We start from the raw sequence: 12,686 nt of genomic DNA on the forward strand, positions 1-12,686 counted from the left end.
CCTCAAAACACGGCCTGGTGCTTAATAGTGGTTCAGTACTTGGAACATAGTAGACATCCAATAACTGTTCCCTATAGTCAGGGAGACACCTAGGTCTCTATGGGCTCTCAGGGAATTGAGTTGCTGGTGTCCTCGATTTTCCAAGACTGACCTGTTTTTTTCCCCAAAGAAACGCTTTGTAGAATCCCCATGTTCAAGAAACAAAGTATTTTCATGAAAGCATAATGTGGGAATGTGGGAGAGTGTGACTGTCCAGACATTTTCTGATGAGACAGTCAGTATTCCAGAGAATGGGGCAGCTGTGAGCTCTTAGTAGCCAACACTCACAGCAGCTGAGTGGTGGGGGTACTGACCTGATAAAGGGGACTGGGACAGGCACTAACCGTGTGTACCACATCACCTAAAATCCATTGTACCAGCAGGGGCACTTGTACCATAGTTTAGGAAGTCCCCATGTAGAGAATGGCAGTGTGAATGTAGGATTTTAGGTGGTGCTTTGTGGGCTGTCTTTGAGGAAGGGGGATTGGATGGAAGTCTGTGGAAAAATCTAGACATGAATGTATGGGGAGCCTGACAATTTTGTGGTGTTCAGAATGGGGGGGAAGGGAAAGATGGGTAGGGTATATAGAAGGAAGTGTCAATAGGCTGAGTTAGTTAGTGATGAGGGCTGAGAAGAATGAAAAGGATGACCTGAATTTGGAACCTGGGGCCCTGGAAGAATAGCAGTGCCTGGGCAGGCATAGAGATTCAGGGCCAGGAAGCCAGCTTGGTCCTTCTCTAGCACTGTTTGTGGGGATATCTTTTCTTTGCCTTTGTCTAGAATATCCATTGTTAAAGATAAGGATTTGCTCCTTCTCAGATTTCAGCAAAAGAGGCATGATAGGTGGATGATAAAGCCCATGTGCCTCCTCTTCCTACAGAAATGCCAGCCCACCCACCTGCCCCATAAGCAGAGTGGGACCAGGGTGGCTGTCAGTAGCTCTCACGGGAAGCCATAAGACCCTTTCCTCTTTCAGGTTCAAATGAGCCCTTGATATGAGTCACAGTTCCAATTGCCTTTCCTTTCTGATGAGGGGGTGCTCAATGCCTCCTCTGCCCTTCTTTCCTGGCAACAGAAGGATGGTGTGATATTTAATTTCTCAAGAAAACTAAAAAGGACACAAAGATCCCAGTCTCCATCTCATATGAGCCAAGACCTTCTTTGAGTGTAGAGGGTCAATGCAGACAAAGGCACTCTGATCACTTTTGATGGGTTGTCGCTCTAATTATAGAAAGTATTTAGCCATTGTTCTCTAATTGCTTGCTGCAGTTGGGTTTGAGCATTTTTTTTTTTTTTTGACAAAAGCCTGGTTTCTGATGAGTTGTTCTTTTCTCTTTTTTTTCTGCCTTGATCCATTGCCATTCCCCTGGCTATTCCATTGGAGAACTAAAAGAGGTGGTATGGTATTTCTGGAGAAGCCACTTACCTCACCTAATTGTTTTCATGGCTTCTCCCACTTCCTCCTAGTTGCCTAATAGAGAGGGAGGGAATTAACATTTACTGAGCATCTATTTAGTATGTGCCAGGCATTGTACTAGCCCTCACATAGATTGTCTTATTCAGTCCTTGCAGCAAGCCTGAGGGGAAGATACTATTATCCTCAATTTACAGAGGAGGAATCTAAGGCATAGAAAGTTTTCACAGTCAGTAAGTAGCCGAACTAGGATTCAAACCCAGTGAATTGGAGCCAGGGTCCAAACCCAGGTCTGTCTGACTCCATGTTGCCTCTCTCAAGAGAGCCTGAGAACTTTTATAGACTTTGACTAACAGAACATTGGTGTTGATGTGCCTACCACTATGGGAGATTTGGGAAATACTGCACCCTCATCCTGAAAGTGCATATTTCTAGGATATCTGCTGAAGGTCTGGGATTCCTGTGTTGGTTCATGACAGGTGGAGTTTTCAATACCATGGTAGCGATAACAAGGAGGAAAGCCACCTCACCACCAGGGGCTAGGGCAGTCCAGGTTCTAAAGGAAACAGATGGTGCATTTGAGAGTTTCAATGCAGTGTTGAATAAATGGACTGTGTGGAAACTGGGAGAGGTATGGGCAGTTAAGGGAACCAACAGCTGGCGGGAAAGCAGCTGGGCACTAACATAGCAGGAAGCCATCACCATCCCTACGTCTAAATGGGCACCATGTGGGAATGGTGTTCCCGAGCCCAGCAAGAGCTGGAGCTAGGTAGGGCAGGAGAGGAACCCAGCCACTGCTGCAATGTACACAGGATGGGCAGGTTACACAGGAAGGTGTGTGTGTGTGTGTGTGTGTGTGTGTGTGAGAGAGAGAGAGAGAGAGAGAGAGAGAGAGAACACAAGCATCTTGACTTCTCTCTCCTTTGGCCTTCCTGTCTCCTGATCATGGTCACACCTAACTGGAAGACAGAGGTCAGGGAAGCAAGCAGTACCAGACAGTGCAGGGCACAGAAGGGTGCAAAAAGCACTCAGGGAGGCTAGGATACTCAGCACAGGGGATTACTCATGTGTGCCCTCCATTTCAGCCCATAGGAGGTAAGACATTGCTTACAGACTCAAAGAATCATGGAATGTGAGAGTTGGAAGAGCCCTTGAGTTCTGCCCACAAACTCCCTTTACTTTGCAAAAGAGGATCCTGAGGCCCAGGGAGGGAAAATGACTGGGAGGTCCAAGGTCCAAGGCTGGCAGCCGATTAGTAGCACAGGCAGGACTGGAACCCAGCTCGCCTAACTCCAGTCCATGCTACCTTTTAATTTGAGAGCTGTGGTCAATTAATGGTGGGTAATAAAAGACTGCTGCTGAGGCAGCTTGCCTATTTCCTGTTAAGATTGCTCAAAGACCTCAAGGCATAGTTTACTTTGGTCCTACATACTTGCCTCAAATGATTCCCTCATACATCTATGATCAAAGTGGGCTGCCCAATTCAGAATGAGGGCTCTGGAGTCAGAATTGTGGGATAGCATCCCAGCTCTGCCCTTACAGAGTGACCTTGGACAAGTTATTTAACTCTCTGAGCCTTAGTTTGCTCAATTATAAAATGGGGATAATAAAAATATTTGTCATACTTCATGAGGATTATATGAGAAAATATATTTAAAGCACTTAAACAATTAGTACTTGATAGCATATATGTATTTATTTGCAAATAAATGTATCTATATCTATATATATCTCCAATAAATTGATTTAGAATTCTGGTTATGAATTCATATGGTTTTTATTCCATATTGAGCTATATCTGCTGTTATTTCACAAGGATTTTTTCCCCTCTCCCTTATGGCAGTAAAGCAAACTTAAGGGTATGTCAGTTATAGAGCAATAAAGCTGAAAATAGCCCTCTGGGGTAGCAGGACCCTGACCTTCAGGCCCTAAGTCTGGGGTTGCCCTTATCCTACTGGGACATTCTCTGTTCCAGGCAGGCGCTAACACAAGCTTCCTGGACTCTAGCTCATGCTTCCTTCTGTTGCTGCTTGTATGGATGCAACCCCTGCAGGGTGTTGCTCACCTTTGAGATTCTGCTGAAACCAAATTCGGCTTTCCTGCTTCCCCTACCAGAGGCCTCAGGCTTCTTCCTCCTGCATAGAACACAGTTTCTTTATTACTTCCTCTGCAGTGGCCCTTTCTCCTTGCCTTAAGGAAGAAACTTGCCCTTTGATTTCTCTTGCTTTTTCTCTGGTTGGCTGCTATGGGATGGTTTCTCCCAGATGGTCCAATTCCGGGACGAGATATACAGCACCCTGTGTGAAAACCTCTTTGACAGCATTCCAAATGCTCAATTTACCAACTCCAGGCCTGCTGCCCCCGAAACACAACTGGGACTCTGGCAGGTTCTGAAATAAGTTAGTTGCTTCCTTTTATGGCTTTGGTTGCTCAGTGCATTTTCTATTTAGCGTCTCTGGTCATATCCCGTCTCAATTTAAAATATATTTCTCAGACATGCCAAGCTCTTTCTTACCCCTGGGCCTTTGCACTTGCTGTTCCCTTTGCTTGGAACATACTTCCTCATCTTCCCCATGGCTGACTTCCTCATCCATCAGGTTACCTCAGCCTCAAGAGGGCTTGCCTGCTTACTCTGTCCAGTTACTCCTTACCACACCTCTTGCTTCTTTCCTTTACAGGGTTTATTACATCATGCAACTATGCTGTTATTTCTTTGCTTGTTATTGTCCATCTCCTCCTACCCTACCCCAGCCAAATGACACTCTGCAAGGGCCAGGACCTTGCCTGTTTTGTTCATCATTATATCCTCTGTGGTTTTAAACTGTCCATTTTAAAATTTAAATATCTTATTATTTAAAATATGTTTTTATTGATTTTTGTTTTTTTAGAGAGAGAAAAAGGGAGAGAGAGTTTGAACCATCAATGGGCTGCTTCCTGCACGCCCCCTCCTGGGGATTGAACCTGAAACCTGGGCGTGTGCCCTGATCGGGAATCAAACCAGGACCTTTTAGTCCATGGGATGAAGCTAAATCCAGTGAGCCACACCAGAGGGGCTGTTTTTGCATATAAATTTGAGATTAGCTTGTGAAGGTCCAGAAAATGTCCTGTTGTAAATTTCATTGAAATTCCATTGAATCATAGGTGAGTTCCAACCCTATCTCTGTTCCCCCAGGAAGTAGCCCAAGAGATGCTTGTAGAATAAGCACATCTTACGAACAAACACTGGATAGCTGTCAGTGAATCAATACGTGGGGGCCAAAGATAATTACGATTAATTAGCACATCCTCACTATTTAGCAACTGCCAGTAAATTTCTTCCTCACCTACTTGTTCTAATACCTTATTTAAAATACCCTACCCACTGAACACTTTCCTATGTGGAAAGCTTCTTGAAAAACAAATTTTCAGGAAGATCACGTGTTCGCGGCCCAAGCAAAGAAACAAGGCCATCTGAAAGGTAAAGCGCAACCCCTTAGCTTCCCCCCAGCTCGCGTTCCAGCGGGACCTCGGTGGTTCTTTGTTCGAGGTCCCTGCGGCCTTGGGAACCAAGGAGAACTACAAGTCCCGGCAGGCCGCGCGGCGCCCCGGCCTCACCCAACGCAATCAGGGGGTGGAGGAGAGCGAAGTTCCCTGAGAACTCCGGTTACAGGGCCGCAGCGGGAGGCGGGGCGCCGCGTCTCGGCTTCCCTCAGGGTGAGTAGGGCGGCCTCTCGGAGGGGGGCGCGGAGCCAGGGTCGCCAGGGTCTCACGGCGCGTGGAGCACGAGGCAGCCAGCGTGGACGCGCCCGGCGCCTGCCCCTGCACGGGGTACTGCAGCCACCGCGGAAGCCGGCAGGAAGCCCCGGCCGGTGACCTTGTCACCCCGGGAGCAGGCACGTGACTCGGGCGACTGGCAGTGCCCCGCCCCTCGGCGGCGACTCTCCAGACTGCTACGTCGGTGGCGCGCTCTTGCACGTAGGTAGAGGTGGAGCTGGAGCAGGGCAGCTGGTGGCCCGCCCAGACGTTCGCACCCCAGGTGGCCTGTGAACTCCGAGGCGCAGGCAGCTGGGGCTGGAGCTTGGCCTGACCGAGAGCAGAGGCCGCGCAGAAACCCGGGTCCTACCGCCAGGACCCGCGGCGTGCCCCAGAGCGCGCCTTATTTTCTGCGTCTTGCAGGCCGTGCGCTTTCTGGTCGCACAGGGAATGAGTGCCAATGTCCGCCCGGGTGTGGACAGCAGCATTTAGAAGACCTGGTACAGCTCTCTCCCGGTTTAAGTGGCCTTTGCTTTCTACTGACTAGGAAGGAAGTCATTCAATGAGACAAGTATCGATTGATTACCTCCATGATGTGTGACACATTGGGGGTGCTCAGGAAATATTTGCCCGGTTGAAAGTGAGTTAGAGTTTATCCGTGCCCTTCCACGTTTTCTTGAAGCATTTTCTAATTGCAGTGATTCTCAAACAGTGGCGTGCATGAGAGTCACCAGGAGGACTGTTACGTACAGCACAATGTTGGATCCCATCCCCAAAGCTTCTGATTCAGTAGGTCTGAGTGGGGAGCAAGAATTTGCATCCTGATGATGTCAAGATGTTGCTGGTTTGGGGACTTAATTTTGAGTTGTGTTGTCTAGGAAAAAATTAAATGAACTTAAAGCTCCAACCCTTTACACCTGGTTCTGGGCCTTTCTGTCCTTGTTTGCTGGTTTAATTTTGTAGTTATAGTAAACACGTGCATATTACTTTGTACACTGTTAACTACCCCCCCCCCCCCACATTACCTTATAGACAGATTTTCACGCAGTCTATACTTCCTAGATTACATCATATTGTGTCTTATTGGGTCATCACTGGCTTGATTTTCTCAACAGCCATCATGGATGCAAGGTTTGACCTCTGCTGGGAGAGTTTGCATTTCATTTTTTTTTTCAATTTTTATTAATTTATTTTTGTTACAGATGTTTCTCCTTTTTCTTTTTTTTATATTCACATTTTCTTGTCAAACAGAGGACTTGTAAGATAAGAATAGTGCTTGATTCAGGCATCCATGCCTTCCCTCTCCCCTCCCTACAACTCACTGAGGGACTCCAGTGACCCAGCTCAGGGCACTTGTTTGCCTTTACTCTGTGCTCTCTTGGTTGGAAAAACACTGTATTCAAGTTCAGGCTCCACCATTTACTAGCTTCCCTGCCGAGTTTCTTACCTTTTCTAAAACTCAGTTTCCTTATCTGTAGAATAGTGTGCACCTCAGACTATATGGTACAGTTATGGGAGATGTTTAAGTACTTGACTCTCTACCTCTCCTATTGAAAGTGCACTCACTTAACCTACTACTGGTTCTTGGCACTTGGTTTTCCACTGTTCTCTCTGAGCCCCTCTTTCCCATGAGAATGGAGAATTTCTGTTCCTTGCTTGGGTGAGATTTATTTTCCCTGTCTACTCTGAGACCGTGGCATCAGTCAGGGATTCCTTTATTTAATCAATATTGATTCAGTCACCTGCTGGGCATCCAGCACCAGGAAGGGGAGTGTGGTTACACTGGGACTGCATCACTATCTGCAGGGCTGGCAGGTTATAAACTCCTCAGGCCAACTAGATGGCCCCTGGGCATTGACTCAGCATCTTTCCAGACTCAGACATGAAAACCTGATTACTGGAAAGGTATTACTGGAAAGGTCTTTTCCAGTCTTGGGAGCAGACCAGAAAAAATAACGCTCATTTGTCTAATAAGCTGCCTAGGAAGTGGGAGGAGGCTGTGGTCATTTTATAGGATTAATGGAATTAGAACCCTAAGTGCCTTTCCTCTGTGGCTGTTCTCACCTGTGCATCAAGCAGGGCGAGGTGATTCCAGGCCTATTGCGACCAAATGTAGCATGGTCAAGGGGCTGCGGATGGATGATAACTGGAAAAGGTCTAGCCACTTATTGGCCAGTAAGTGCTTGGTTCCCCATTTAATTCTGTTCAGGGAATGGATATTTAAATTGACCATCAACTCCTCATTTGTAGACCTTTCCTGTTGCCTCATTTCATCACCCACTGGGATATTCCCCAGGGTCCATTGAGATGGATTCCATTCTTATCATAGATTTGACAGTAACCCAGCTCTCATAAATGTTTCATAGTCTGGAATCAGTTGTTCCTAGTGAGTTGCTTTCATCACTCTTGTGACATGTTGATTTCCAGGGCTCCAAGCAGCATTTTCCACGTGTCTGGCGTTGTTTGAGTGCGGTAGAGGGTCAGAAATCATAGTCCCTGCCCACAGTGACTGATGCAGTTAACTTGTGAATGGAGGTCTGGGAATGCCTGTCAAGGAGGTCACGTGCCATAAAGAGTAGGGCCCAAGCTCTTACTCCACCATTTACTAGCTGAGCCACCTGGGCCAAATCACTCACCCTCTGTGGTTTCCTCATTTATATCTGGGGCTGATTATAATATTTGTCTCACCTCACTGGGTTGTGTGGAATATCTAATGAGATAATGAGTCAGAGGCTTTGTAAAGGTTAGTTATTGCTAATATTATTATCTAATGATTAGATTTAGGATCTTGGTGACCTCAGCCCCTTCCCCCCTGCAAGTGTATGCTATTATGAGAGGTAACTCAGGTGAAAGTCAAAAAGGCAAGTAAACAGAAGTGGGCAGGTGATTCATTATCAAAGGGTTTAATAATGAAAGGTGTTTTTTATGGACACATTTCATGGCTGACAGGGTCTTTTAAAATGCCCTGAGGGAAGCACCTCATTTGCATGTTAAAGACTCACTGATACCTTATGGAAAACTCCAGCTCCAGTCTATTTAGACACAGTGTGGCTCCTATATCATCTATTTTATGTTTTTCAATTTCCACCTCTTTTATTACTGAGGACATTTGCATGAAAACCAGTCTTGGGAGTTGTGTCTACTTCGCTGCCGCTTCCCCACCCAGAGGTTGTCTCAAGGCTAGGGTGGCCTCGTCACTGTGGACGAAAAGGGGCCACGTGACATCACCTACAGGGACAGACGTGGAGGATGGTGCACTAGGAGATGGGGTTTAGAGGAGGCAAAGGCTGGGAGCTGGTGCTGGGGGTGATTCGAGGAGTCTGGCTATCCAGCCGTCAGCCCTGGGTGTGTGGTTCCTACCTGAGAACCTTTCTTGTTACTCTGCACAGGCTCATGGGGTATAGGTTTTTCATTCATTGATTCATTTATTCAGTAAATACTTTTGGAGCGCGCTAAGGTTGGCAAACTCTAGCTTGAGCACTGAATCTGGTCACACCCATTACTTTACATATCATCTAAGTTGCTTTTTGCCTTGACCTGCAGTGCTCAGTTGAACAGCTGTGACATTTTAACCTGCAAGGCCAAACATATTTGTTGTATGGCCCTTCACAGAAATAGTTTGTTGATGCCCGTTCTAGGCAGGGAGAATAGCAAGTGCAAAGGCTCTGAGGCCAGAACATGCCTGGCGTGTTTGAGGAATAGCAGGAGGTCAGTGCCATTGGAGTGAAATGAGCAAGGGGAAAGTGGAAAGGGCTGAGACCCTGGAGGGAATTGGGCAGTCAGGTCAGGTAGGGCCTTGTAAGTCACACCAAGGTCTTGGCTTTTCTGAGTGCAGTGAGACCCACTGGGGAGTTGAGAGCAGAGGAATGCACAGTTGGACTTAAGTTTCCATGCTTAGAATAGACTGGGGAAAAATTTACTCACTTATTCATTCAGTCATTTATTTTTATCAGCAGATTTATTTATTAGCAAATTGTATCCTTTGTATCTAGTGGAAGAGGCAGATATAGGACCAGGTTATTAGAGATAAAAAGCAGTGCATGGTAAGACCAGAGAGGAAGGAACAATAGATTCTGAGTGATTGGCTCCCAAAGGCTTCATAGAGAGATAACGGGGGATTGAGTATAGAGGGATATTTGGGAGATGTAGCTGGAAAGGTGGATTGGCCTGAGAAGGTGGTGGGGGCTTTGAATGCCTTGCTAGAGAATTTGGACTCTTTGGTAGGTGGAGGGAGGAGTGATATGAATGTGGGTTAGGACAGTGATAACACCAGTGGCAGAGTGAAGGTGAAGGTTAGATGGGATGTGGGAAGGTGTTTAGAATGGGGAATAGTTGAGTGGTTCAGGCAAGCTGTGATGACCTTTCTTTCCTCCCTTATTAATTGTACAAGGTTGTGCCAAATCCTGGCCCCTGAGGTGCTGCGAGTTCCTCTACACAGGTTCTTCAGCTTTTCAGAGAAGAAATGAATTTTAAAAAGTAACGGTAAGGAAGTTTCATTTACTAGCATGTTAGGCATTATGTTAAAGCAGCATCTCAGATAATTCTCACAATGACCCTTTGAGGTGGGTACTATCAAAGGGCTCCCTTTTGTAGATGATTACATGGAGGCTTCAGGATCTTGTGACCTGCTCAAGGTCACACAACTGGTGAGGACTCTTTCCGGCTCATACTGCATTCTTAACATGGACTTCTCTGCAGGCCCCACAGGGAAGGTTTCTGGGTCACCCCTCAAGGACCTTCTTCTTCTGATGATCTGGAAGGAGGAAGGTGTGAAAGGAGCTGAGGGCACTCAGCCCGCTTTAAGGCCAGCTTCCAGGTCTGATTGGGAATCTGTGTCTTGGAAGAAACAAGGTAGAGGGTGAACTGAGCAAACAATTCCATTTGATAGAAAATACTATAGGCTGCGGGTGTAGAGAGCAAGGTGAAAAGGGAGGATTAGGTGGGGGCCTGCCGGGATGTTAGAAGTGGGGCGCGCAGAAGTCCTCCAGGAGCTGACAGGCAGGGGAGTAATAAGATCCTTTACCAGAGCTTGGCATTGGGTGAGGAAATAGTAATAATAATAATAATAGGGTGAGGAAATAATAATAATAACAACAACAATAATAACAGTGGTGGTAATAGTGGTTGTTACTGTGTTCTTACTGTGTAGGTGGCACCTTGCCAAACATTTTGCATGATTTGCTCATTTCTCACCACCCTATCAAATAGGCACAGCTGTTATCATCCTCATTTTATAGACAGAGTCATGGGATTCAGAGAGAGCAGTTTGCTCCTGCTTACCCACTTTGTAAGTGGCTGTCTGGACTCAAACCCAGGCCCGTAGGACTCTGGAATGCATATTCTCAGCTACCAAGTTCCCTGGTCCGAAAGGAATCCTTGGCTTATTAAAATGTTGGCAAAATGATGTCGAGATATGGAGGTTTTCATAAATAAAGAGAATGTAAAGAAAATAGAGGGCACACTATTATAAAAAGTGCGGAGTCCAGAAAGAGTCAAGAAAGGAGAGAAAAAGAAACAGTACAGGTAGGAAAAATAGAAAGCATAGACTAAGACAGTAAAACTAAATATTCATAAGTTATTATATTAAAAGCAAGTAGAAAAAGACCAACTATATGCTGTTTAGAGAAACAGTATAAAATGTAAGTTGAAAGTAAAAGAATGGAAGAAGATGTACTTGCGAATACTTTTTAAAAAATCTATGGCTACATTATGAAGCATGAGTCAAAATGGAAAATGAAGACAAGGGTGTTTGTAACAATAATGTCCATACAAAGGAGAAACAGGCACAGAGCAAGGAGGGGATGACCACAGGCTGAGTCCATGGCACAAACAAAAGGGGATGACCTGAATTTTCCTGCGTGTCTCTGCGAGGTTTGCAGCTGCAGGTGGCTTGGTGGTACACTTCTTTGGGAGCTGCAGCTGTGGTCAAGTACTTCAGTCTGATATAGAATTCCCAGGAACTGAAGCTGAAGCAGCCTACCGAGTGCAGTGGCCCAGAAAGGGACTGTGTAGCCACGTGGTGGACTGAGCAGGTGTAAATAGGGTGGGAGAAGGTATCAGGGAGTCAGGAATCCCCTGGGACTCCTTGATTGTGAGTGTGGGTTTGGTTAAACAGATCAGGTCAGCAGGTGGATATTGAAACCTTAACCATAAAGCAACCCACAGTGTTTACACTCAAGGAACTCACAGTCTTGACAAGGGCAGTCTATTCTAATTGGAATCAGCCAAACATGGAGGGCTTACCTGGCTGCTTCTGACCACCTGACCACCTCTGACCTGGGCATCGAGTGCTAATGACACCTGTGTGTGCATGGTGGTACAATACTAGTTATAAGGAAGGATTGTTGACATGCTCTGCTGCTTTTCCTATCTAAAATAGCATCCCTCATCACATACTCGTCGTATTTTCTATTATCCTCTTTTTCTTCTTAGCACTTAATCCCAGCTAATTTTTTATGTCTGTTTACCTATGATTTGACATCCCATCTAGGGTGTAAGTGCCATGTGGGTGAGGACTTTGTCTTGTTCACTTTGTCCCCAGCACCCAGAACAGTGCTTGGCACTGCTGAACAATGACATTGAGAGTTGACTTGTGCTGGGTACTATGCTGAACATTTTATATACATGATCTCATTTTATCTCAACAGCTTTTGAGTTGGGTAAGATTCCGTTTTACAAATGAGGTACCTGAGGTGCAATGAGGTTAAGAAAATGACCCAAGGTCATACAATGTATTAAGTGACAGAATCTGGATTTGAATCCTGGTCTATGAAACTCAACTGTTTTTCTTTCTCTACTTTCCTTCTGCAGGGTCTGGGAACATGGCCAGAAGGGCTCTCAAGCTCGCTTCCTGGACCAGCATGGCTCTTGCTGCCTCTGGCGTCTACCTCTACAGTAACAAGTACTTGGACCCTAATGACTTTGGCGCTGTCAGGGTGGGCAGAGCAGTTGCTACGGTAAGTTTTTTTCATTTGGGAGTGGAGAAGAGCTACAGTATTATATGCAGATGTTCATACATGTAGCAGATTGACATGCCAGTCACACATATGTGGAGATACACATGTACCTTTACATGTGCAAAACTCTCTCTACGCAGTTGCACAGGCATGGATCTATATCCTCACCCACCGATATTCCTGTATGCACAACCTCTGCCGTCCTGAAGTTAACGAGAGCGGAACTGCACAGGGTCTCTGTTTTAAAGGCTTTACATTTTAAGTTCCATATCTTATTTTAGTGATAGACCCAGAGGGTGGCGCTCCTCAGCGAATGCCTGGAAAGAAGGCTTCACAGCTTTGATTAAATTCTATCAGAAAACTTCCTCCCTCCCTCCCTTCCTTCTTTCCTTCCTGAGCGATTTGCTTATTGAAGAAACCAGATCATTTATCCTGTAGAAGTTTCCACATTCAGTATTTGGCTCTCTCTCTAGTAAGCTAGTGTGAATGGTTTCTGATGCAGGGCTCATACTCAGAGAATCTAGGCCTTGGGGAACTTTGGGAT

The 12,686-nt window shown here is 46.0% G+C and overlaps 1 protein-coding gene across 2 annotated transcripts in view; it reads left to right on the top strand.

Moving 5' to 3' along the window:
- The first annotated feature begins 5,090 nt into the window (after positions 1-5,090).
- The window catches only part of ADCK1 (aarF domain containing kinase 1), a 108,792-nt gene continuing 101,196 nt past the window's right edge, over positions 5,091-12,686 (top strand). The window contains exons 1-2 of one of the 2 annotated variants that reach the window (XM_036246516.1): positions 5,091-5,147; positions 11,997-12,142. In XM_036246516.1, the coding sequence (XP_036102409.1) occupies positions 12,008-12,142 (135 nt within the window). In that variant the 5' untranslated portion in view covers positions 5,091-5,147; positions 11,997-12,007. Of the gene's footprint in view, positions 5,148-5,331; positions 5,409-11,996; positions 12,143-12,686 lie in introns of those variants that run through there. The other variant, XM_036246525.1, reaches the window with a different exon arrangement.

The sequence above is a fragment of the Molossus molossus genome, unplaced genomic scaffold, assembly GCF_014108415.1.
Source record: "Molossus molossus isolate mMolMol1 unplaced genomic scaffold, mMolMol1.p scaffold_m16_p_1, whole genome shotgun sequence".
NCBI classification, from domain to species: Eukaryota; Metazoa; Chordata; class Mammalia; order Chiroptera; family Molossidae; genus Molossus; species Molossus molossus.